This window comes from Quercus suber, unplaced genomic scaffold (assembly GCF_002906115.3).
Source record: "Quercus suber isolate HL8 unplaced genomic scaffold, Cork oak 2.0 scaffold_26, whole genome shotgun sequence".
NCBI classification, from domain to species: Eukaryota; Viridiplantae; Streptophyta; class Magnoliopsida; order Fagales; family Fagaceae; genus Quercus; species Quercus suber.
The window spans coordinates 109034-133301 of NW_027069491.1; the positions used below are offsets into that span (position 1 = coordinate 109034).

Sequence of the window (24268 nt, forward strand, 5' to 3'; positions counted from 1 at the left end):
TTGTAATGTGTAACAAAAGTCTACAAAACTTTTGAAAAGTTTATAGTGCAAAGTATAACATGAGATAATTTAGAGTGACAAATTATAATTTTCCCTTTGTTTTAACTAAGTGAAATAGTGTTTTGTAGGGTTGATTTGGCTATATATATATATATATATATATGTCACTTAGCAATTGTAAAATTCAAATTTTCAAACTTTAGAATGTTATATCCTAGCAATCCCAAATTTAAGAGTATACTTTGCAATTTATGCAAAAAAAATAATAATAAAAAATGGAGAGCTCAAATGTCAATCAAGAAACATGCAAGCACAACATATGAAAGGGCAACATAAGGAATTTGCAATTTGCAACTAAGAAAAAGAGGAGAAGTTGTCATTATCTTTGCCCGCATACTGAATTTTCATTAATTCTTGATTCTTACTTTCTTAGCGATGAAACTTGATTCATGAACCTTGCTAGTTCATAAAGACGGTAATGTCCATGCTCATTTTGGATACTTGTTAGAAGCTATATTGCTAAGCAGGCAAGGTAGACATAATTGATCATGGTTTAGTGCTGATTCTTATAAGAAAAGCTAGCTTTTGTTAGTAATTGGTTAAACAATGTATATCAACTGATTCTGTTAAATAATGATAACAATGCTGATGCTGATCTTGTTATTATAGAAATCTACCCCATCTTATTAATTATTAACAATGAAATCAGATTGGGAAATGTTTTTTTAGCAAATCATAATTAGCTAAGAAATTAAGAATTTAAAGATGTGATGCAAAGGCATCATACTTAATTGGAGGATAACCGAGACAAGGTAGGGGGGACACTTGCAGATTGTAGAGTAATTGTTGCCAATCTAAATTGATCTGTGTTAAGATGGAGGTCCCCGCTAAATTTCTCTGGTATCTAAACTCATATCGACAGAATTTTCTGCTCTTGAATGGCCACAATATGCTAGATTTACTCTTCTTTCTGACCCTTTCCACTCAAATTTTCAGATCAGGGAAGAGTTCTGACTGACAATGTGTAGTAGCTAATTTGGTTCAACTGAAAAATACACATGAAGTTAGTCATAGTTACAGATTTGCATATGTAAGGACCACTTATATGACATTGGATACCATATCAAGCATGAGATGACAATTAATATTGCAATAAGCTAGGAGTTCAGGTTTGAAAACCTATGGAAAGCTGAACAGCTTGAGGACTGAATGTCAATTTCTTAAAGAAATTAAATATGAGAATGCAAAGTTCTTAAGGATGTTTGGTTTTCTTATCAAGGTGGGTGCTAATATGTGAGTTTGTAATTAGAGGTGTGAAGATTTTTCTGGGAAGAGTCATTGATTCCATATTCAAAATCACTTTTCAATGGGATGCATGTAAAGTTCATTGCATGTTAAGTGCCTTTGCACTTGAAGGAATTATCGCAAGAACTTAGATCTAGAATTGCTTCTGAACAGCTAAATTCATTTAATGCCTAATGTTCTTGATTACGAGATAGATCTCTTATCTGGTTTCTGCAAGATAGAAATGATTCTTTTAAATGTAAAAAAGAAAGATCAAATTTATATATTTAGTCTTTTTCTTGCTAATAGTATTTGTCATAATTAAGCACTCTGATTTCTGCTTGATGACAAAGAGAGGTAGCATTCCTATATGAGAAAACTCCATGCAGATAACATATCTTGCTCGTGTTGTTCTAGTAATCACAAATTAATTCACATTGGTAGCTTACAGAAAGATTTACTTAAAGTGCAAGGGTAGCATTTATAATCTAAATTGCTAGAATTTGAATAAAAATCTAATTCAGAGGGTACACACCCAAATGGATTGTTCAGAAAAGGTTTTTATTTTTATTAAAGATAGGGTATAATTTCAACTTATAGTGCGCTCTCCATGATGATTGCTCTAGAGTCTAGGCTCAAAATCAAAATTCTCTCTCTTGTTGAGCTAAATCAACTCATGGTATAGGATGGAATAGCTATAGTACAAAGTCACTAATTATTTTAGATGCTAGTATTTGTGTTATTTTATAAACCCACAAAAGCTTTTGTAAACTTTCGATATGGGCAAGCCTAAGTTCAAATACAAACATAGTTCCACATAATAGTCTATAAAACGAACTTTTGCCTACATGTAGGCTCTTCTATTACTCGATGCTTAAGGTCTACGAGAGATCATCCCCCTTCAGCTGTTACGGAGGAGCAGCTGATATTACTTGGCCAGTTGGCCTAAATATGGCATCCTACACCTGCGGACTAATATTTGGTGTTGGCAACTGAGCAAATAAGCCAATAATGGAAAATGATCAGGTCCCTACCATATTCTCTTCCTTCTTAAAGAAACCTAAATAAAAAGTAGCTACAATAGCAGTAAGGCCATAAATAGTATCAAAAAGTGTAATGAAACCCATAAATAATAACAAAAATAGGTTGAATAATAAAAAAACTAACTTTTTAAGTTATGCCAAACGCACACTAAATATGTTCTTTGGTTTAAATAGTACGTAGGGCAAAGTTAATGGATGACAGGCATTAGTTTATAAAATATTTTTAGAATATTTTTATGATAAAATTTTTTTAAAAAAAATTTAAATTTTTTAACGGCTTTATATATTTTCAATTAAAATTGTGAGGGAAAAAGGGCCCAGCCCAACATAGTGGGCCGAGGGCCCATATGAGAGCTATTATGCGACTGAGAAGAAGGAGATGGTAAGGGCAGGGCCCATCTAGAAGTGGGACCCTCAGAAGGAAGAATGATTACAATCTGAAGACGATATCTCCTGTCCGAAGAGGTTGTAATTCTCTAACGCGAATATTATAAATCGATTGATTGTGTAAAAGGTCAAAATGACCTTTCGAGGACTCCACCTGATCAAGATAAGCTCTGAGTATGCTGGAAAACGATAAGGATGGAGAAATATCTAAAGGGAAAGCTGCTACCGCCGTATTTTGATTCTATTACCTATTTGGAAATTATGTATGGGACAAAGTCATTAAGCTTCTTCTCCTTCTTCTTCTTCTTCTTCTTTTTTTTTTTTTTTTTTTTTTTTTTTTTTGGTGTGAAGTCCTATAGCTACTTGTTGTTCAATTTACTTATACTTAATAGAAAATTTTGAAAGCAATGATCTGATCTATTTTCTCCATGTGTTATTTTAGTTTTCTTCAATATTTACTGCATTTTGATCACTAAATTTTGATATGCGCAGAATGTCTGGGACAAGATTAATCCAATGGTTGAATCTTCTAGTATGGACACTAGTAATGCTCAAAACAGAAGGTGCTAATGTATCAATTACTATTGTTGAGGATGCTGTGGCAAAAGGAGCCGGTAAGAAATATTTTGCAAGATAAACTGATCAAAATTAGACCTATATTCTTTTCCTTTCAAAACAATACATTCTTTCAAATCTTTGTTTCAATATGTTCTGAAATTGGACATATGGAGCAGTTTGTCTGGATGGAAGTCCGCCAGCTTATCACTGGGATAAGGGATTTGGTGCAGGAATTAACAATTGGTTGGTTCACATTGAGGTTTATCCTTTTGTCACATCCTGTTTGCCATTTCTTTACCAACTAAAGAAACAATGCCATAATAAATCCTTGAACAGATTGCCTATAGGGAAAAAAGAAAAAGAAAAAGAAAAGAAATGTGTATTAATACTGAAGCAATTTTTCAAATGCCAAATAGTAACAATAAATATTTCTCTTCAGCTTTTATGAAAAGAATCAGAAAAAGCTAAATATTGTAATTTTGATCACATGTTATGACGTATGAATGCTAAAAATTTCTTTCAAACCTAGTTCTTGAAGGCTTTAAGAGTTTTAATTATTAAAATTATTAAGTTGCAAAAAAAAAAAAATGAATAAACTTAATTTTCTAATATCTTGATGTTATCTGTATGTTACTTTTGTTCTGGTTCTTAGGGAGGTGGATGGTGCAACAACGTCACCCTCTTCTTAATCGTTCAGGAACTTGTTAGGTTCATCTAAGCATATGGACAAGGCAGTTAATTTCATTGGGATTTTGAGTAGAGTCCAAAATTATAATCCTGGTATGACTTAATTGTTTATTGTTTTAGTTAATCTTTCATGCTTTTTTCAGCTTGTGTCACCTCTGTTCTCCTGAGTCTTGCCTTTTAATGAAATTAATAGAATCTATCTAAAATTTCCAGACTTCTACAACTAGAACAAATTAAGATTAGATACTGTGATGGGGCATCATTACTAGTGATGTAGAAGCAGTTAATCCAGTAACTCTTAGATCTGGCTCGTGGACCATTAGAAGAAGATGATGTCGGTAATTTTTTTTTTTTTTTTGGTTTAATATATCTAAGCAAAGATTGTTAATGATTGTGACCCCTGTTCTGGGTTTTGGAGTATGGATGTTAAATTTGCTTGCTTGGTTCTCCACTCACTACTAATATTTGGTAGGACGGGTAGTATTAGTTTCCATGCGACATTGATTCTTTTTGATGTCTTTAGTTTGGTTTCAATCAAGTTGAAATTTAGGCTTTCTTATTTTATGGACTTTGCCTATTTAGAGTGGTTAACTTCTTTTTTGCTTATTTCCTTATAATTTGGCCTTCCCAGTCATGCAGATTGGGCTCCCCACTTGCTTCTGATATTTGGTAGACATATTTTCAAGAATCAACTATGTTGAAACAATCACCTAGTAGACATCAGAGGTGAAAAGGCTTCAAGGTGAAGCATGCAATACAAATATGTCTTTTGCTTGCCATTTGCATCTGATTTCTTTACCAAGTCAGACACTCCCGTGAAAGGTGTGTAGATATATTTGCTGGGAAATTGATAAACTTTTGGTATCATTCTCTCTTTTTTCAGAAACTTGAGGGCACCCATAATGACTTAAATGTTCAATTGTACTAGTTGATAACTTCTTGTTTCGGAGATGATAATAATGAAGAATAAAATGTATCAAAACTTTTAACTTTTGGACAAATTTGGTCTCTGTACAAAGTGTGGTTGTTGATATCTTTTCTCTTAAACAATAATTGACAATAATTTGTAGGTTTGAGTTTAAAGATCAAAGAAAGTGTAATTGTAGCAATATACCACTTTTGCTATACATCAATATCATAGCATATCATCTCAACAATTGTGAATTTTTGTGTGTATATATATATATATTGTGCATAATTGTGGTTTTTTTTAAAATAAAATAAAATCTTATTTTGAGAGTCAAGAGACCCCTTAAATAACCTTATTTATCAAGGGTTGTAAATATAAATCTTTTAAATCTTGGTAAAAGGTTATTTAAGAGTCTCTTGACACTCAAAATAAGATTAGAACACTTGTTTTAAGGGCCACGAGGGCCTTCAAAATTTCCTTTTTGACGGTATATGTTTTGAAGGTTATCAAGGGTCAATTAGACTCTTAAAATAATTTTTTTCAAGGTTTTTTAATACTTTTTTAAAGGGTTTTGACCCTTGAAAAAAGTCATATTTGTTGTAGTGACAAATGCATAAGATGTTGACAATTGGACTCTCATCAGTAATAAACTTAACTAAACTTATACTGCATGTAGTTTATAGCTCTGCTACAGGTCGTTTAGACTCTGCCTTGTACTCCTCTTTCTTTACACTTGAAACCCCAATGAGTATATCATCTTTTGGAGTGCCACTCAACACAACTACTTAATTTTTAATCTCTTATATTCCTCAAAAACCAATTCCCAAAAAACTTTTTCTGATTCAGAATTAATAATATCATCTTTTCGTTTAATTCCCTCCAATATCTCATGAAATTTTTTTACCTATAAATTGTCTAATATTTTTCCTATCAATTTCGTTTAATAACAAGCAATGTCGTTTTAGAATTATAGGTGATATACATGTCTTTTATGTTTTATGTACTTTCAATTAAAAAAAAGTGTGATAATCAAATCATGTCAAATATGTTGATTGCTCAAATAAACGTTGTTTTGATATTTTGTAAAATTTACTTAAATTTTAATGCACAAGATGTATGCCTAGTTTCTTGGTCTTAATATTATGTTAGACTAATATTTTATCATAAGAAAAAAAAAATAAAAAAATTATTAAATTTTATTGATAAAATAGATAGTAAAAAATATCACTTTAAGTTAATTGGTGAATGCACATTGTATAAGATCAAGTTTTTTTTTTTTTTTTTTTTTTTTTTTTTTTTATCAATATATATATATATTACAATTGATCATAAAATAATTTTAAATAAATAATAAAAACTTTTAATTTTCTTGAAACTTTTGATAACTAAGTGTTAATCAGAATAGTATGTTAGTTTTATTAACTCTTTGCTAATAAAGTTTCATTTAAAATAAATTACGTTTAAAATATTATATACTTACGGTGAGTCACATAATGAAATTTTGTTGTAAAACATGAATTTACATTAGTTACATAGTTTTAGTGAGATGAACATGAGCACATAACTCAAATTTATTATTAAAAAAAAAAAAATAACTTGATGTAGATTACTAAAAATTAGAAAATAAATAATCAATTTTCTATAAAAAAAAAAAAAAACACTTGGTATGAGGATTTTAATTTTAGTATTCTGTAAAAAAACTTTTAACAATTATAATAATAAAGTTTCACATTAGTTTTAATATATAATAAAAAAGGAAGAGAACAATTTTTTTTTTCTTCAAGGAGAGAACTACTTTTTTTGGGGGGGGGGGTAATATTTTATGATTTGACATGATCTAATATAATATTAATATTACTGTAAATATATTGGTGATAATAAGTAATAACTAATTGATTGACATTAAAATCTTAAAAAAAAAAAAGGATGATATTATACCAAAGGTCTTATACTTATGCGTGGCATGATTTTTTTTTTTTTTTTTGGTTTGATAGGTTTAGTCACAACTTATGTAAATTTCTATTACATGGAATTATTTGTTTTTGTTTGATAAGTTTTAGTTATAATTTAAGTAAATTTTTATTACTTATAGGTAATAGTCCATCCATAATATTTTCATAACAATTTTTAGAGCACTTGCGTCAATTAATATAAAATGGTATATTTAGGGATAAGGGCCCAGAATCATATATTGGGCCTTGAGCTTGGTTCGAAGACATTAAATGATCCAAGAATGGACAAATAGTTATGAAAGGTTCTAATTTTAAAGTCTCATAAGTAAAGAACGAATGAAAGGTGATCCGAGGAGGAACTCCTCCTCAGATATGATGAATGCAGCTCAAATCTGTATTCCAACAATCAATGTGAACTTCTAGGATGCTTTAGCGATAAGGACGGGCATCATACACGTGTAAGAGTGATGGGAACTCAGAAATATCTAAGGAAAAGCTGCTACCAACGCATTAAATGCACTGCAACTACTTTTCTAGCCGTATTTATGTGGAGAAGACTCATGAACAGTGCAATCTTGGCTACTACGACTCACAAAAAGCTAAAGAGGATGTCTGATGGGACAGACACTCAAGTAAAAGCTCAGATGATCAACAAGTGTAAGATCAAGATAATCCAAAGGGAGCTATATAATGTGAGAGACTCTCCATGAGAGGGGGATTGAAAAAATAGAAAGAGAGTACTGTAGCAATCAAAATTGTATTTATACCCTCTGTTATTGATTTATATAGAGAAAAGATTTCCTTGGACAGTGAATAGATTTAGCTCTATTTTCCTTGTTCATGCTTGATCATCTTTTAAATTTATACTAGTCGTTGTCAAATTCATTAGGACCTAGTTCTCCAACCTACTCTCTATAAATTTATAGTACTGGGCTCACTGGGCCAAGATCTCATACATTTTGAGCTTGGGCTGTAAAACATGTCCTTACAGTATAAATGCAAAATTTTGGCAAACCAACCAAAAAAATTACCCATATTAGTTTATCTAAAATTATGCACATCTTGTTCATAACTATAGTATTAGTACTCGTATAAATTTACACAACTGATATTCATGTGTAAAAACATATTTGATTAATTTTTCAATTTAGTTTTTTCTATTGGTGTGTGTGAGAGTGATGTGGGGCGTCTTAAGAAAGTGGTTATATGCATGAATAATGAACATGTTATTGAAATAATTTTTAAAATAAATAATTTGACAACGAATGCTTTTGAAAAAAGATTGTATAAAAAAAAAAAATAGGTTCATATATTAAAATAGACATAAGTTTTTATAGTACAAATACTCTTTTAAGTGACAAGCTATTATTAGTTCTAATCTGAGCTCATAACTTACATAATTTTTTTTACCATCCAATAACATCAAATAATTTATAAAATATTTTAAAAAAATTAAAAGATTAAACTAAATACGAATTTGCATTTTATAAAACTAAGTTAAGGGCCTAGTCCATTTACATAGACGGCCCAATCTAAAGTGGGCCGAATAACGAGTGAGTCAAGCCCATTAATTCTCTCCCACCTCAATAAAAACCCTATCTCCCTGCCATATGCACATTCCTCAAACCCTAGCTAACTTTGCACATCTCTTGGCAGCGGCCGCTAGGCATTCAATACAGCTATCTCCAGATCCCTCAGTTCAGGTTTAATCATCATCTCCTCTTCTTTTCAGCTATATTCAGTAGAAAAAAAAAACTGTAATTCGTTCATGTTTATTCATTTGTGATATTGTTTGATTAGTTTTTTATTTTTATTTTTGGTTGTGTTTATATCTCCTCATCTTCTCCTTCATTTCAACTTATTCATTTCAGAGAAAAAGCCATGGCTTCAGAGCAAGCTTGCACTCTCGCTTGTTTGATCCTCCATGACGATGGTATTCCCATCACTGTATCCTTTTCTCTTCGAATTTGATAAGGGGATCTATGTTTTATTTGTAGAGGAAATGGTGGAAACGAAAATAATTTTTTTGTTTTCAATATTTGCTAAACCCAATTAGATTTATAATCTTGTGTTGTTATGATCAAAAAGTTATACCCTTTTTCTTTGTTTAATGATCTCTGTTTAGTGTGGATGTTTCTGGAAGATGTGCGTGTTTGTGTGTGAGTGTGTGTGTGTTTTTCCTTAAATCGATTGTAATAGTCGGAGAAGATTGCCACATTGGTGAAGGCAGCAAACGTGAACGTTGAATCTTATTGGCCAAGCTTGTTTGCCAAGCTTGCCGAGAAGAGAAACATTGAGGATCTCATTTTGAACGCTGGGGCCGCCGGCGGTGGTGCTGCAGTTGCTGTTGCTGCACCAGCTGCAGGTGGTGGCGGTGGTGCTGCTGCCGCTGCTCCTCCACCTGAGGAAAAGAAGGTAAATAGGAGCAATTAAGTAATTTTTTGCTGAGTTGGTTTTCCACGTTGAAAGTGTTTTGGGCTTTGAGTTATCTGATCGTTGTGCGTCTTTCTTTTGTGATTTTACAGGAAGAGCCAAAGGAAGAGAGTGATGATGATATGGGATTCAGCTTGTTTGATTAGGAGCTGTTTTTGTTTTAACTGGATTTGTATTTTAAGGGTTTGACCCTAGCGATGTAGTAGTTATTTTTTTTGTTAGTTACAATTTTCAGTGTGTGTGTGTTTTTCCTTAAATCGATTGTAATAGTCGGAGAAGATTGCCACATTGGTGAAGGCAGCAAACGTGAACGTTGAATCTTATTGGCCAAGCTTGTTTGCCAAGCTTGCCGAGAAGAGAAACATTGAGGATCTCATTTTGAACGCTGGGGCTGCCGGCGGTGGTGCTGCAGTTGCTGTTGCTGCACCAGCTGCAGGTGGTGGCGGTGGTGCTGCTGCCGCTGCTCCTCCACCTGAGGAAAAGAAGGTAAATAGGAGCAATTAAGTAATTTTTTGCTGAGTTGGTTTTCCACGTTGAAAGTGTTTTGGGCTTTGAGTTATCTGATCGTTGTGTGTCTTTCTTTTGTGATTTTACAGGAAGAGCCAAAGGAAGAGAGTGATGATGATATGGGATTCAGCTTGTTTGATTAGGAGCTGTTTTTGTTTTAACTGGATTTGTATTTTAAGGGTTTGACCCTAGCGATGTAGTAGTTATTTTTTTTGTTAGTTACAATTTTCATCTTCTAAGGACGAAGTGATGAGAAGTGAAGTGTGTTTTTGAACGTTATGTGATTTTGTTTTTGGAGATATGTTAGTATTTCAATATTTTTAGACAATAATTAACTTTTCTTTCTGTTATTCATTGAATTTGTGTTGTTGAGTATGCAATGAGGCTAACAATTTGCCGTAGTAGTTAAATAGTTCTACCTAATCAAGATATATGTTTAGCAGTTGAATGTTGGTAATGAGGCGCCATTGACCTGTTATGTGCAGGTCATCTTTTGGTTGCTGTTGCTCTTTGCTCTGTTCTTCATCCATACATTTTGCTGTGTATGGTTTTGAGATTTCAATTAGGGCTTCGTAGTCAGGTTCCTACATCATGTTGTGTTGGGAGTTGTCAAAAAATATATATTGTTGTGTTGGGAGTTGATTTATCTTATGCTGTTGATAACATTAATGTTCTCTGGTTTTAGGGCTATTGGATCCTGTAGTGTTTCTTCACTGGTGTATTTAAATGGTCCAATGTTATGGGCACTGGATATATGCTGTGAAAGATGCCTTTGTGTGATTGAATTATTAGTATTTTGCTTTATCTTGGTAGATGTTTTAGTGCTAGTGTATGGTTCTTTTATGTGTATATGAAGCTAGTTCAAATTGCATGCTATCTCCATCTAACTAGTGATAAAGGAAAAATGCATTAGCTTACCATGTTTGCCAAATCTTAGCTCCATTGTAGCTACTTCAATTTTTTTTTCTTTTATTTTAACTTTGGATGTTTGAATGCTCTGTAAGCTAGTTTGTGCTATAATTGGCTTCTGAATCATACTGAAGGTAGAACCTAACCTCCAAGGAATTTAAAGTTAGCTTTCTACTGTTTTAGTTTAAGTGGTCATGTTCAGGTAGCAGCTGCAGTCATGCCTCTTTTGCCAATAGAAAAGAATTTTTATGGGGATAAAGTTTAGTTATAAAATTGGTTGTAAGACTATATACTTAATAAAATAAATATTATTATATATTTTGAAAATTTAATTAGTACGAACGTTAAATTTTGTGTTAAACATATAATATTTACTAACATAATTATTGGTTTTTAACTTTTTAGTAAATTTGCAAATATGGAGGATAAAAGGAAGTGTAATTTAATATTGAATTTGTCAAAATGCATTTCAAATGAAAAGATATAGAGTACTGTTATTAGGCTATAACAAATTTTGTAGTTAAATTTTGTCTTCTTAGAGCATTTTTTTTTTGCCGTAGAAAGCCCTGTATGCCTTGCTGTTATGTAGCCATGTGAGCTTTTGAAAGATTGTTCATGTCTAAACGTGTCTGTTATGTTATGTAGCCATGTGAGCTTTTGAAAGATTGTTCGTGTCCAAACGTGTCTGTTATAATTGGGTTAAAAGCTTACAGCAATCCTGCGAATATGAGTCGGAGACAGACTCATTGACATGTAACTTCTTTATTGTTCCTTATAGCAACGAGCCGACGACCATGTGAAACGGAAAGTTACTGTATAAGGAAAACCATATAGTTTGATCTTGTTGGCATGTCTGTTTATAACAAGATGATTGGTTTATTCACGACGGAGAGAATTGAGTGAAATATCTTTAAAAATGCAATTGTTGGTTTTGCCTACTTGCATGTAATATATATGTATACTATCAAAATCCTTGAACTATATTCTGGCTGTTGCTGTTACATTGTTCGGTCGAACTATTACTACCATCTAAGACCACCAACTAGGTATTACTATAACATTTTTCCCAGCGAGAATGAATAACGATAAAGGAAGGTCTGTGACTGTTAGACAAACAGTAGCAGAAACTTGGTTAATCTTTGGAGAGCTTCTTGCTTTAGGCCTCCCGTAGCTCTTAGGGAGTTGCAACGTTTTCCTTTGCGAGTGGAGCTATTTCCTCACCCTCGATTCCAGGTTCACTTCCCGCCACACCCAAACTTAGCAGCACCTCCTCCCACTTCTTAGCAGGTCCCTGCGCCGGTACAACATGATTTACAGATTAGCATATCTTCTATGGACTTTGAATCAACCAAACAAAAATTAATAACAAAAGAAGAGAAATGTTCTATTGTAGCTTCATGATGCTAAACTATACTTGAATGATCTACTTGGCAAGAGGTTTCACCCACCTTCCATGAGAGATCTTGAGCCATGCAATTCTGTATTATCTCAGTGAAAGCAGGAGTTCCGTAGGTTGTGAGGGCCCTTTTCACATTTGTAGCCACTGCAGTCACATCGGCAGGATCAACAGCTTCACACTGGAAGATCATTGGTTAGAATTCATGTTTAACTCAACACCAAAATACACAAAAGTTAAAGTTGACATTACGAAGCATGTGAAAGGAAATGAGTTATTACTTCAACATTGAAGCTTCCCATTTGAAATCCTGTGAAACCTTCTTTCACAGTGTCAGCCAATCCACCAGTTGAGGCAACAATAGGTACCTGCAGTGTCGTTGGAATGGGGGTAAAGTAGTAAGAAAATAGAGGGTTACTTAGTTTTTGATGCAGAAACATATAGCAATAGGTAGCAGACTGGGGAACTTTGAGTAGGCATCATACAGTTCCATAACGCATGGCATGTAATTGAATGAGACCACAGGGCTCAAATCTACTAGGAACTAGTATAAAATCAGCTCCAGCAATTATCATATGAGCCAGCGGAACATTGAATTTTGCGACTCCTCGGGCCTCGTCAGGGTATATTTTCTCCAGCTGTTCAAGCTGCTTCTCCATTGGTTTTTTGCCAGTCCCCTTAAATATAACAAAGCTCACAATAAATTTCAAATCTGTTTTTGTGGTCTGATCACTATTATGATAAAAAAACAAAATGGGGAATATAAAAAGGCTTACAAGGACTATTATTTGAACATTCTCTCTGATAAAATTGGGAATGGCTGCTACAAGAATATCTGAACCTTTCTGCTCTTCGAGTCTACCAATGAAGCCTATGACAGGGATGTTTCTATCCACTGGCAATCCAACTTCAGCTTGGAGGGCTTCCTTCAAAAGAGGCTTTGCATCCAACACCTATGAATGCCAAAAATTTGAGAAATATTGGGTAATGAAGCAGGGATGTAAAAAAAAAACAATGATTGATGTGAACACACAGGTTAGTGAAAAGATTCTTACAGTTGAAGCATCATATTTGACATTTGTATATTTGTCAGTTAAGGGGTTCCATTCCTGGACATCCATGCCATTCACAATTCCTTGAATGCCAGTTTTACGAAGGATGTTATCCAATTCCACTCCTTTGTCTTCGCCAGAAACAAGTTCTTGGGCATAGCATGGGCTCACAGTTAAAACCCTATCTGATTCTAAAATTCCAGCTTTCATCCAATTGATTTTTCTTCCCTTAACTGGCTTTTCATACCTGCAGAGTTGCTATTGTCATATGAAGTTCATCATATAGTATTTTGTTATATTGAGTAGATGAAAATTATACCCATCAATAAAATCAAAAGAGCTTTTCAATTCATCTGGGAGATTGAGAAGTGAGAAATCTGTGAAGGCAAATCTGCCTTGGTAAGCAATGTTGTGAATGCAAAAGGCAACCTGAAAATTTTATAAAGCACAAATCCATTTTTAAGTAAAAGGTGTTTTAACCAGAATATATAGATAATTCAAGAGAGATAAACAAGGTACCTACTCTGGCAGTGCTGTATATGCCTTTGGGTTTGTATATAGTTTTCAGGTAGCATGGGATCAGGGCAGTGTGCCAGTCGTTGGCAATGAATATGACCTCTTCACCTGCACGCAGGAATATCAAAGAAACAATGCTTTAAATTTATATAATGGAAGGAGTTTATATTCTAATTTTCCTCACGGATGAATGTCCGTACCATATGGTCCAGAGAAATATTCATTGCTGTTAAGTGCTAGAACCCTTGGTGCCTCTAGAGCTGCCTAAAAGCCAAAGAAGCTGATAAATTTGGGAACTATAACCAGAGTGAATGGTGTTTTTGGGTCGGATATGAATACACAAGATACATTAAAGAAAGGATAGATAATCAATACAGAAATATGAAACTAGAATAGACATTCATGGATTGCATACACGCTAATTTGTGATTGTTACTAAAATATACTATTCTCAACAGTTCTATGAACTCATTAATTTATTGTGCAGCCTCTATTTCAAACAACCTTGTTGAGCCACACGAAGGAAATTAAGACATGAGCAATACTAGAGACAACAATTTTCATAACTTTTTCACAACTTGTTAAGATGATAAGTTATTATTAGTGTAATATCACTTTAACATGAATTCACTACTGATATTACTTTTATTATACACCAATCATAATATGTCAACTTAACCGTTGTGAAATTTTTTATGTCACCTTATTATTAATACATGCCTCAAGGCTCAAGTATGTCATCAATATATTTTGGTGCAAAACTAAAGTTCCATTATTGTCCTTTTTTTTAAACAATACCAGTGTACCATAGAAGTCCCATTCTTTCTTGCTACTTCGGTTACCATACATTCCCTTGGTATGGCAAAGGTTATGATGGAAACCTATTGTGCAGCGAATTATGTTGCTCTCAAACTATTTTCCAGCGAAGTACTGCATAGATCAGAAAAGCATATCATATACAACTAGAATGATGGAGATTATGAACCCGGCATAATAAGCTGAATCGAAGTTGGTTGTCCTGGAAATCCTCTCCAGTAATAGGCCCATAAATTTTGGATTTGGTTTTCCCCCACACCTATATGTTCAGTTATCAATCAATTCAAGCCTATGTTAGTTTGACTCTCTAAAAGTCTTGACACATTAAAAATTGTACCTGTACAGTAAGATGAAAGGATAATGAAATGGACCAACCTTTTCAAGAAATGCTGGGTGATCCACAAAAACGCGATCTACTCCTCTTTTGTAGCAATGGAAGAAGCGAACCTTTTCGGTTTTATCTCCTACTTTAAGCTACATATCAAGTGGCATTTCAATGTTTTAAACATGGAAAATTGCTTATTAGAGTGAAACCTCCAAGAAGGAAATGAAATATAAAGTTTGCATGCATGTAGACTAGAATATACCTCAATTACAACGTCTGTATCCCAAGCATCTTTGTACTGGTCATAACGTGGAGAGACAGTCATAACACGATGCCCGTTGGCCTGGACAAGGATTGAGTTTAGTGAGTTATAAGTTATAGAGTGTGCCTCAAAGCATTTTTAGATGAAACTGCCAAAGGTTTGACAATTTGCAAAAGTTAAAGAGGATCCTTAAAGATGAAAACAACATTAAGGCTAAAGCTTTTAAGAAAAAACCTTTACAATATTCACTGTTTATATGCTTTATAAATCCAAAATTTTAAAACGCTAATTACTGTCATTTGTCAAACACACAAAACACTAAAGAGCTTTATACTTAAACATCTGCTACCAAAATTCTACAATTAAATCTCTACTTCCTAAATTAAGCACTGCCAAATGGCGGCATATTCTCATGGAAACCTATATTATATATGGCAATTAAGTCCATCCAATACATCATCAGTTAAAGAGAGAATGAGGCAAAAGAGAATGCTAATTAAACTGACCGCCATTGCTGGTGGTAGACCTCCAAGAACATCCCCAAGTCCACCAGTTTTGCTCCAGGGACCTACTTCTGTCCCCACAAAGATCAAATTCATCCCACTTCCGCAAACAATGGTCCGTGAAGTCCATGCATTCCCACTCTTGAATGTTTTACTCCTGGTTTGCCTGGTAGTTAATTTTGCCATGGTTCTGACATACACTAGTTCATCCACTTTGTTCAAAGATCTTAACCCATTGTGAGTCATGGTGTGATTTATTAATCCAAATTTCATCAGTGCTGCTTTAGCCTCTGATCCAGAAGTTACTGATCCATAGTTGACACGAGAACTTGTTGATACAAAGTTTGAACCAGCCACAGTTGCCATTGGTGATATTTTGTTCTGGTAAAGAATGAAACAAGAAAATTACAGCAATTTGATATAAACCATTGATGCTTATTAACATTATATTGAAATATTCATGCGTAAGTGGTGCGGTAAGTTCCATATGGGTACTAACCGGTAACCACAAGAGTAAATAACTAATATATATATATATATATAATATATAGCTGGATTTATACAATAAGAGGTTTCACCCACCTTCCATGAGAGATCTTGAGCCATGCAATTCTGTATTATCTCAGTGAAAGCAGGAGTTCCGTAGGTTGTGAGGGCCCTTTTCACATTTGTAGCCACTGCAGTCACATCGGCAGGATCAACAGCTTCACACTGGAAGATCATTGGTTAGAATTCATATTTAACTCAACACCAAAATACACAAAAGTTAAAGTTGACATTACGAAGCATGTGAAAGGAAATGAGTTATTACTTCAACATTGAAGCTTCCCATTTGAAATCCTGTGAAACCTTCTTTAACAGTGTCAACCAATCCACCAGTTGAGGCAACAATAGGTACCTGCAGTGTCGTTGGAATGGGGGTAAAGTAGTAAGAAAATAGAGGGTTACTTAGTTTTTGATGCAGAAACATATAGCAATAGGTAGCAGACTGGGGAACTTTGAGTAGGCATCATACAGTTCCATAACGCATGGCATGTAATTGAATGAGACCACAGGGCTCAAATCTACTAGGAACTAGTATAAAATCAGCTCCAGCAATTATCATATGAGCCAGGGGAACATTGAATTTTGCGACTCCTCGGGCCTTGTCAGGGTATATTTTCTCCAGCTGTTCAAGCTGCTTCTCCATTGGTTTTTTGCCAGTCCCCTTAAATATAACAAAGCTCACAATAAATTTCAAATCTGTTTTTGTGGTCTGATCACTATTATGATAAAAAAACAAAATGGGGAATATAAAAAGGCTTACAAGGACTATTATTTGAACATTCTCTCTGATAAAATTGGGAATGGCTGCTACAAGAATATCTGAACCTTTCTGCTCTTCGAGTCTACCAATGAAGCCTATGACAGGGATGTTTCTATCCACTGGCAATCCAACTTCAGCTTGGAGGGCTTCCTTCAAAAGAGGCTTTGCATCCAACACCTATGAATGCCAAAAATTTGAGAAATATTGGGTAATGAAGCAGGGATGTTAAAAAAAAACAATGATTGATGTGAACACACAGGTTAGTGAAAAGATTCTTACAGTTGAAGCATCATATTTGACGTTTGTATATTTGTCAGTTAAGGGGTTCCATTCCTGGACATCCATGCCATTCACAATTCCTTGAATGCCAGTTTTACGAATGATGTTATCCAATTCCACTCCTTTGTCTTCGCCAGAAACAAGTTCTTGGGCATAGTATGGGCTCACAGTTAAAACCTTGTCTGATTCTAAAATTCCAGCTTTCATCCAATTGATTTTTCTTCCCTTAACTGGCTTTTCATACCTGCAGAGTTGCTATTGTCATATGAGGTTCATCATATAGTAATTTGTTATATTGAGTAGATGAAAATATACCCATCAATAAAATCAAAAGAGCCTTTCAATTCATCTGGGAGATTGAGAAGTGAGAAATCTGTGAAGGCAAATCTGCCTTGGTAAGCAATGTTGTGAATGCAAAAGGCAACCTGAAAATTTTATAAAGCACATATCCATTTTTAAGTAAAAGGTGTTTTAACCAGAATTCTTATATAGATAATTCAAGAGAGATAAACAAGGAACCTACTCTGGCAGTGCTGTATATGCCTTTGGGTTTGTATATAGTTTTCAGGTAGCATGGGATCAGGGCAGTGTGCCAGTCGTTGGCAATGAATATGACCTCTTCACCTGCACGCAGGAATATCAAAGAAACAATGCTTTAAATTTATATAATGGAAGGAGTTTATATTCTAATTTTCCTCACAAATGAATGTCCGTACCATATGGTCCAGAGAAATATTCATTGCTGTTAAGTGCTAGAACCCTTGGTGCCTCTAGAGCTGCCTAAAAGCCAAAGAAGTTGATAAATTTGGGAACTATAACCAGAGTGAATGGTGTTTTTGGGTCGGATATGAATAAACATGATACATTAAAGAAAGGATCGATAATCAATACAGAAATATGAAACTAGAATAGACATTCATGGATTGCATACACGCTAATTTGTGATTGTTACTAAAACATACTATTCTCAACAGTTCTATGAACTCATTAACTTATTGTGCAACCTCTATTTCAAACAACCTTATTGAGCCACACGAAGGAAATTAAGACATGAGCAATACTAGAGACAATAATTTTCATAACTTTTTCACAACTTGTTAAGATGATATGCTATGCTTAGTGTAACATTACTTTAACATGAACTCACTACTGATATTACTTTTATTATACACCAATCATAATATGTCAACTTAACCGTTGTGAATTTTTTTGTGTCTCCTTATTATTAATACATGCCTCAAGGCTCAAGTATGTCATCTATATATTTTGGTGCAAAACTAAAGTTCCATTATTGTCCTTTTTTTTAAACAATACCAGTGTACCATAGAAGTCCCATTCTTTCTTGCTACTTCGGTTACCATACATTCCCTTGGTATGGCAAAGGTTATGATGGAAACCTATTGTGCAGCGAATTATGTTGCTCTCAAACTATTTTCCAGCGAAGTACTGCATAGATCAGAAAAGCATATCATATACAACTAGAATGATGGAGATTATGAACCTGGCATAATAAGCTGAATCGAAGCTGGTTGTCCTGGAAATCCTCTCCAGTAATAGGCCCATAAATTTTGGATTTGGTTTTCCCCCACACCTATATGTTCAGTTATCAATCAATTCAAGCCTATGTTAGCTTGACTCTCTAAAAGTCTTGACACATTAAAAATTGTACCTGTAAAGTAAGATGAAAGGATAATGAAATGGACCAACCTTTTCAAGAAATGCTGGGTGATCCACAAAAACGCGATCTACTCCTCTTTTGTAGCAATGGAAGAAGCGAACCTTTTCGGTTTTATCTCCTACTTTAAGCTACATATCAAGTGGCATTTCAATGTTTTAAACATGGAAAATTGCTTATTAGAGTGAAACCTCCAAGAAGGAAATGAAATATAAAGTTTACATGCATGTAGACTAGAATATACCTCAATTACAACGTCTGTATCCCAAGCATCTTTGTACTGGTCATAACGTGGAGAGACAGTCATAACACGATGCCCGTTGGCCTGGACAAGGATTGAGTTTAGTGAGTTATAAGTTATAGAGTGTGCCTCAAAGCATTTTTAGATGAAATTGCCAAAGGTTTGACAATTTTGCAAAAGTTAAAGAGGATCCTTAAAGATGAAAACAACATTAAGGCTAAAGCTTTTAAGAAAAAACCTTTACAATATTCACTGTTTATATGCTTTATAAATCCAAAACTTTAAAACGCTAATTACTGTCATTTGTCAAACACACAAAACACTAAAGAGCTTTATACTTAAACATCTGCTACCAAAATTCTACAATTAAATCTCTACTTCCTAAATTAAGCACTGCCAAATGGCGGCATATTCTCATGGAAACCTATATTATATATGGCAATTAAGTCCATCCAATACATCATCAGTTAAAGAGAGAATGAGGCAAAAGAGAATGCTAATTAAACTGACCGCCATTGCTGGTGGTAGACCTCCAAGAACATCCCCAAGTCCACCAGTTTTGCTCCAGGGACCTACTTCTGTCCCCACAAAGATCAAATTCATCCCACTTCCGCAAACAATGGTCCGTGAAGTCCATGCATTCCCACTCTTGAATGTTTTACTCCTGGTTTGCCTGGTAGTTAATTTTGCCATGGTTCTGACATGCACTAGTTCATCCACTTTGTTTAAAGATCTTAACCCATTGTGAGTCATGGTGTGATTCATTAATCCAAATTTCATCAGTGCTGCTTTAGCCTCTGATCCAGAAGTTACTGATCCACAGTTGACACGAGAACTTGTTGATACAAAGTTTGAACCAGCCACAGTTGCCATTGGTGATATTTTGTTCTTGTAAAGAATGAAACAAGAAAATTACAGCAATTTGATATAAACCATTGATGCTTATTAACATTATATTGAAATATTCATGCGTAAGTGGTGTGGTAAGTTCCATATGGGTACTAACCAGTAACCACAAGAGTAAATGACTAATATATATATATATATAATATATAGCTGGATTTATACAATTAAACTTTTGGGTCAAGTAATGTACAAGTTGTAAAAACAAATTCACGGGCTGAAAAGCTGAAGTCATCTATTCTTGACTACACTTTGTTAGTAGCCAATTGGACTTGGAGCATTAAGAAAACATTACAAATTTACTACACGAAATAGGAAGGGAAAACACATTAAAAACAGGTATAAAACAGAAAGGCACATACCATTCAATTAACAAAAGCAAACACAGATACTTACATTGACTTAATGGAGTTCAGCTCCTAGCATATACGAATGGATTATGCACCAATGCCTAGACCTGAGTCCTACACGCTGCACTGAACTGGTACTGAGAATGAATTACGAAGAAGTAGAGCTACCATTTGTAGTGGTTTAAGCCAATAGTCCCACTTTCCACATGGCCACCACACAATGGTTGGGAATTCTGAGACGCCCAGCTACCTCAAGATTCTTTTGAGGCTTAAAAATCACAAAGACAAGAGAGAGAATCGTGGGGCCAGCTATTTTGTGAATAAAAGTGGAATATGCTCAATGAAATTGTTTGCATTTTGTTTGTATCTTCTTGGACTTATGACTGAGTCCAATGATATGCTAATTACAGATTACAAATTGCAATAAGCATGAGTTTTTCATGAAGTAGTCCTGAAATAAAGGATAAAACGGTAATGAGGAATAGAATTCTTGTGGTTATTATCATCTTTAGCTGTGATGGAAACCACCACAGAAAATATCTTTCCTAGGACTTTCCCCTCCATTTATTTATTTATTTCATCTTTAGTCATATAAGATATGAAACAAGAAAGTGCTATGCAGAAAACTTTTTTTTATTTTATTTTATTTAAAATTTTTAATATTGTGATAGCATAGATAAAGCATAATTACCTATAGATGGCTAACAACATGTAATTAATGAGCTTTTTTTTGTCCACAGTTGTTGACTTTTAGCAACAATATTTACTGTTTATGAACAGTGTATGCACTGTTTATGCGCTGTGCATACCCTGTTTACGCATTAAAAAATATTAAAAATAGATCCCACGGTATTATTTATACATTTAAAAATTATTTTGCTACAGTGTTTTCAGTAATAATCAGTTTTCAGCAACAATAAATTATATCCAAATGGGATCGGAGCATGATACACTTTATTTCACTTGAAACATATTATAATTAAGATTTTATGTTTAGTACATGACAAAGTGATTTTCATTTAAAATTTTAAATGTTGTGACTTGTGACATTGAATACACCTTTAAATTTGTAATTTATAATCTGAACCATAAAATGAACAAATTTTATTCAGAAAATAGTGAGAATATCATATCAACAATGTCTATGTTAAAAATTGTCACATTCCTATTGGATACATGATCCTTATTTGGCCTTTTTTGATAGGAAGGTCAACTTGGTTACTTTTGAGGATATTTTTTGTGTGGAAGGAATGTCTAATCCTTGTCAAAAAAATAATGTAATCATTATTAAAAAAAAAAAAACTAATAAATATTTCTTGTTCACCAAGGAATATGATTTGAAGGCATATATAGAAGAGATCTTATAATTTCACATGGAATGATTTTTTTGTATTTAAAGGAATTCTGTTACTTTCAATTAATAATAGAGAATTATTGAGCGGGTGATTAAAAAAGGGTTAAAGAATTCATAGTTTTAATTTAAGCATATGGTAAAATTATGTTATACGATTTGTAATTTTTATATTAAGTCACATAATGCAAACATGACATGTATGAAATAATTTTTACTATTAAAACAAAAAGTTATGAAAGATTATTAATATAATATAGAATAAATAATGAAATTTATGTTACATTTCTAAAAGAGCTTGAAGTATAATTTTATTTGGGGTATTATTTTTAAGTCTAAAATGCAAAATACACCATCTAATTTTCATCAGAATTCATTCAGTCCTTTAACTTTACTTTTATTTATTTCAGTCATTCTAAATATAAAGTTTATTTAATTGAGGTTTTTCCATCAACTTTTGTTAAATGTTGCGGTTAATTGTCAAATTGTTTACTTTTTTTTTTCCTTCAAATTTTTTGAATAAAAAAAAACCAATTAAAGATTGAAAAATATTTTCCAAATTTTTTATTAAAAAAAATAATAATAATAAGAAACCAATTGGTTTTTTGGTGTAGGCAGAATCGAATCTCATATCTCTTATATGATGATAAGAAATTTTAATAGTTTTTTTTTTTTTTGGTAAAATACTATTTTAGTCCCTAAACTTTATTAATTTTTTTTTCGTCTCTAAACTTTAAAAAGTTCTTTTTTCATCCCTAAATTTTGTAAAAAAAAAATTTCAATAGTTTAGAGACAGAAATAGGGACGAAAAAAGAATTTTTTTTTCAATAGTATAGGGATAAAAACAAACTTTTGGAAAAGTTTAAGAACATAAATAAAATATTTTCAATAGTTTAGAAATGAAAGATGAACATTTCAATAGTTTAGGGACAAAAAATAAACTTCTTAAAGTTTAGAGACCAAAATAGTATTTTACTCTTTTTTTATTTTATAGAGTTTCAACATATGACATCTACGTCTGATGATTGTGCTATTTATTATCAAACCAAGACACCAATCAGTTTTTGGTATAGATAGGAGATTGAACCCTAAATCTCTTATTCAACTCAGAGACTTCACTTGTTGAGCTAACTGAAACCCATTTAGAATTCATTATTTACCTTTTAGAAACTTAGAATAAAGCAACCCTGCACTAATGAAGTTTTAATTAAATTACTTTTGACATTTTCTAAATAAATCCTAATTTAATTTCATTACACAATTCTTTTTACAAATTCTTTTACTTATGATTACTTTTCGATAACTTTCTCATGGACCACTGTGCTGTGTATCTAAAAGTTAGGTCTTTTTGAATATATACCACTGTAAGTTTCTTTAAAAAAACATTCTCCCTCTCTCCGTGTGTGCGTTAAAAATACTTAGTATTCTTAAAAAAAAAAAAAAAAAATTTCTCATGCATTATTCATTAAATGGTCGGTCTTGTGTATTACACAGAAAGAGCCAACCCATTGGGACAGTCAAGAATGTTGAGTACCACGAATGTCCCTCTAAATCTAGTAACTTACAATAAGCAGAATTATGATAAGAATCAGAGAATCTGTACGAAAATAAAGAAATTAGGTGGGAGTGACAAATAATCATCCAACGTTTGGATTACTGGATTTTGCATAGTCGCAATATCTATCGCATGAAAATTCAATGATGACATTTTGTATTTTTATTCAAAAGAGAAAATTTCAAATATGGAAAAGGAAAACTAATTGGGGTACTAAAGTTAATTTGTTGTTTGTTAAAATTACTTCCAACGGAAAACTTGTTAATTTCACCCAATATATATATATATATAGGCATTGACTTGCTTTTAAAGAAATATAATCAGGATGATGTTGCACTTTGAAATATATCAAAACAAAAAAAATATATGGAAAGTATTGTTGTGTATTTCTTATGTTTGCTTTATATGGAATGACAATTATATCATATGGTGAGTCATGTGTTTGTTTTAATGATGAAAATTGTTTGCTGTATCATGTGTTTAAACACATGTTTTCAGTTTTCAAACAACATTACACGTATTTTCACTTATATGTATTATTTCCAAAAAAATGGAAAATTATTGTTTAAATACACACATCAAACGGGCCTTAAATATCCTAACACGAGGGAATCTTCTCAAATCAAAGAAAGTAGTGCTACTACAAGGTTCTTGATGATATTTATATATATATGTGTGTGTGTGTGTGTGTGTGTGTGTGTAATTTGATCGACAGTTAGGAGAGGGGAATTTAAAACTTGGATGTCTCTATTGAAAGTGTTAAATTAAACTATAAAGCTCTTGGCGAGATAGCGATAAGTTAAAACAAAAAATAAATTTATTTATATATATATATATATACATAAGATAAATTTTTATTTTTAACTACTTGATTTTTTATAACAATGACTTTTGAAAGATAACTAATCAATAATTAGTAATTACATATAAAATGAAATATATATTTTAAAAATATAATCAAAATTGAATAAATTAATCTATATAAATTAGAAATTTTAATAATTATAATTATAACTAATTAAATAATTATTTGAAATTAAAATTATTTAATAATATATCAAAATTGAA

The 24268-nt window shown here is 32.8% G+C and overlaps 4 protein-coding genes and 1 long non-coding RNA gene across 5 annotated transcripts; 3 read left to right on the top strand and 2 right to left on the bottom strand.

The window, feature by feature from the left end:
• The first annotated feature begins 3179 nt into the window (after window positions 1–3179).
• Window positions 3180–3951, top strand: LOC136065410 (uncharacterized). The gene is made up of 3 exons (XR_010627038.1): window positions 3180–3328; window positions 3449–3531; window positions 3925–3951. It is a non-coding gene; the product is annotated as an uncharacterized LOC136065410 (long non-coding RNA).
• A 4464-nt stretch (window positions 3952–8415) lies between these two features.
• Window positions 8416–9486, top strand: LOC112008264 (large ribosomal subunit protein P1). Its single transcript, XM_065768020.1, has 4 exons — window positions 8416–8524; window positions 8693–8768; window positions 9021–9236; window positions 9347–9486. Exons 2-4 carry the CDS (start codon window positions 8703–8705, stop codon window positions 9398–9400), a joined length of 336 nt encoding a protein of 111 aa, XP_065624092.1. The 5' UTR covers window positions 8416–8524; window positions 8693–8702; the 3' UTR covers window positions 9401–9486.
• A 38-nt stretch (window positions 9487–9524) lies between these two features.
• Window positions 9525–10111, top strand: LOC136065068 (large ribosomal subunit protein P1-like; the record flags this gene model as incomplete). The annotated part of the gene is made up of 2 exons (XM_065767741.1): window positions 9525–9740; window positions 9851–10111. Coding segments are annotated over 2 exons (270 nt in total), but the record flags the coding sequence as incomplete, so codon positions are not given.
• Window positions 10112–11565: 1454 nt separating this feature from the next.
• Window positions 11566–15921, bottom strand: LOC112008265 (granule-bound starch synthase 1, chloroplastic/amyloplastic-like; the record flags this gene model as incomplete). Its single annotated transcript, XM_065768026.1, is given in 13 exon segments — window positions 11566–11961; window positions 12119–12247; window positions 12348–12434; window positions 12552–12743; window positions 12843–13019; window positions 13122–13365; window positions 13438–13547; window positions 13642–13742; window positions 13835–13898; window positions 14620–14709; window positions 14826–14924; window positions 15038–15118; window positions 15544–15921. Coding segments are annotated over 13 exon segments (1854 nt in total). The 3' UTR covers window positions 11566–11844.
• Window positions 15922–15998: 77 nt separating this feature from the next.
• Window positions 15999–20622, bottom strand: LOC112008531 (granule-bound starch synthase 1, chloroplastic/amyloplastic). The gene is made up of 14 exons (XM_065767744.1): window positions 20341–20622; window positions 19552–19929; window positions 19045–19125; window positions 18833–18931; window positions 18627–18716; window positions 17842–17905; window positions 17649–17749; window positions 17441–17550; window positions 17126–17369; window positions 16847–17023; window positions 16556–16747; window positions 16352–16438; window positions 16123–16251; window positions 15999–16034 (listed from the first exon to the last, which is right to left on the bottom strand). Exons 2-14 carry the CDS (start codon window positions 19912–19914, stop codon window positions 15999–16001), a joined length of 1773 nt encoding a protein of 590 aa, XP_065623816.1. The 5' UTR covers window positions 19915–19929; window positions 20341–20622.
• Between the last annotated feature and the right edge of the window lie 3646 nt (window positions 20623–24268).

Coding starts and splice junctions, on each gene's coding strand:
- LOC112008264 (XM_065768020.1), top strand. CDS start 8,703: ATGGCTTCAGAGCAAGCTTGCACTCTCGCTTGTTTGATCCTCCATGAC. Junction 8,769..9,020: donor ACGATGGTATTCCCATCACT/GTATCCTTTTCT, acceptor CGATTGTAATAG/TCGGAGAAGATTGCCACATT. Junction 9,237..9,346: donor CTCCACCTGAGGAAAAGAAG/GTAAATAGGAGC, acceptor GTGATTTTACAG/GAAGAGCCAAAGGAAGAGAG.
- LOC112008531 (XM_065767744.1), bottom strand. CDS start 19,914: ATGGCAACTGTGGCTGGTTCAAACTTTGTATCAACAAGTTCTCGTGTC. Junction 18,717..18,832: donor ACCCAGCATTTCTTGAAAAG/GTTGGTCCATTT, acceptor CTGAACATATAG/GTGTGGGGGAAAACCAAATC. Junction 17,370..17,440: donor TCTTTTGATTTTATTGATGG/GTATATTTTCAT, acceptor GCAACTCTGCAG/GTATGAAAAGCCAGTTAAGG.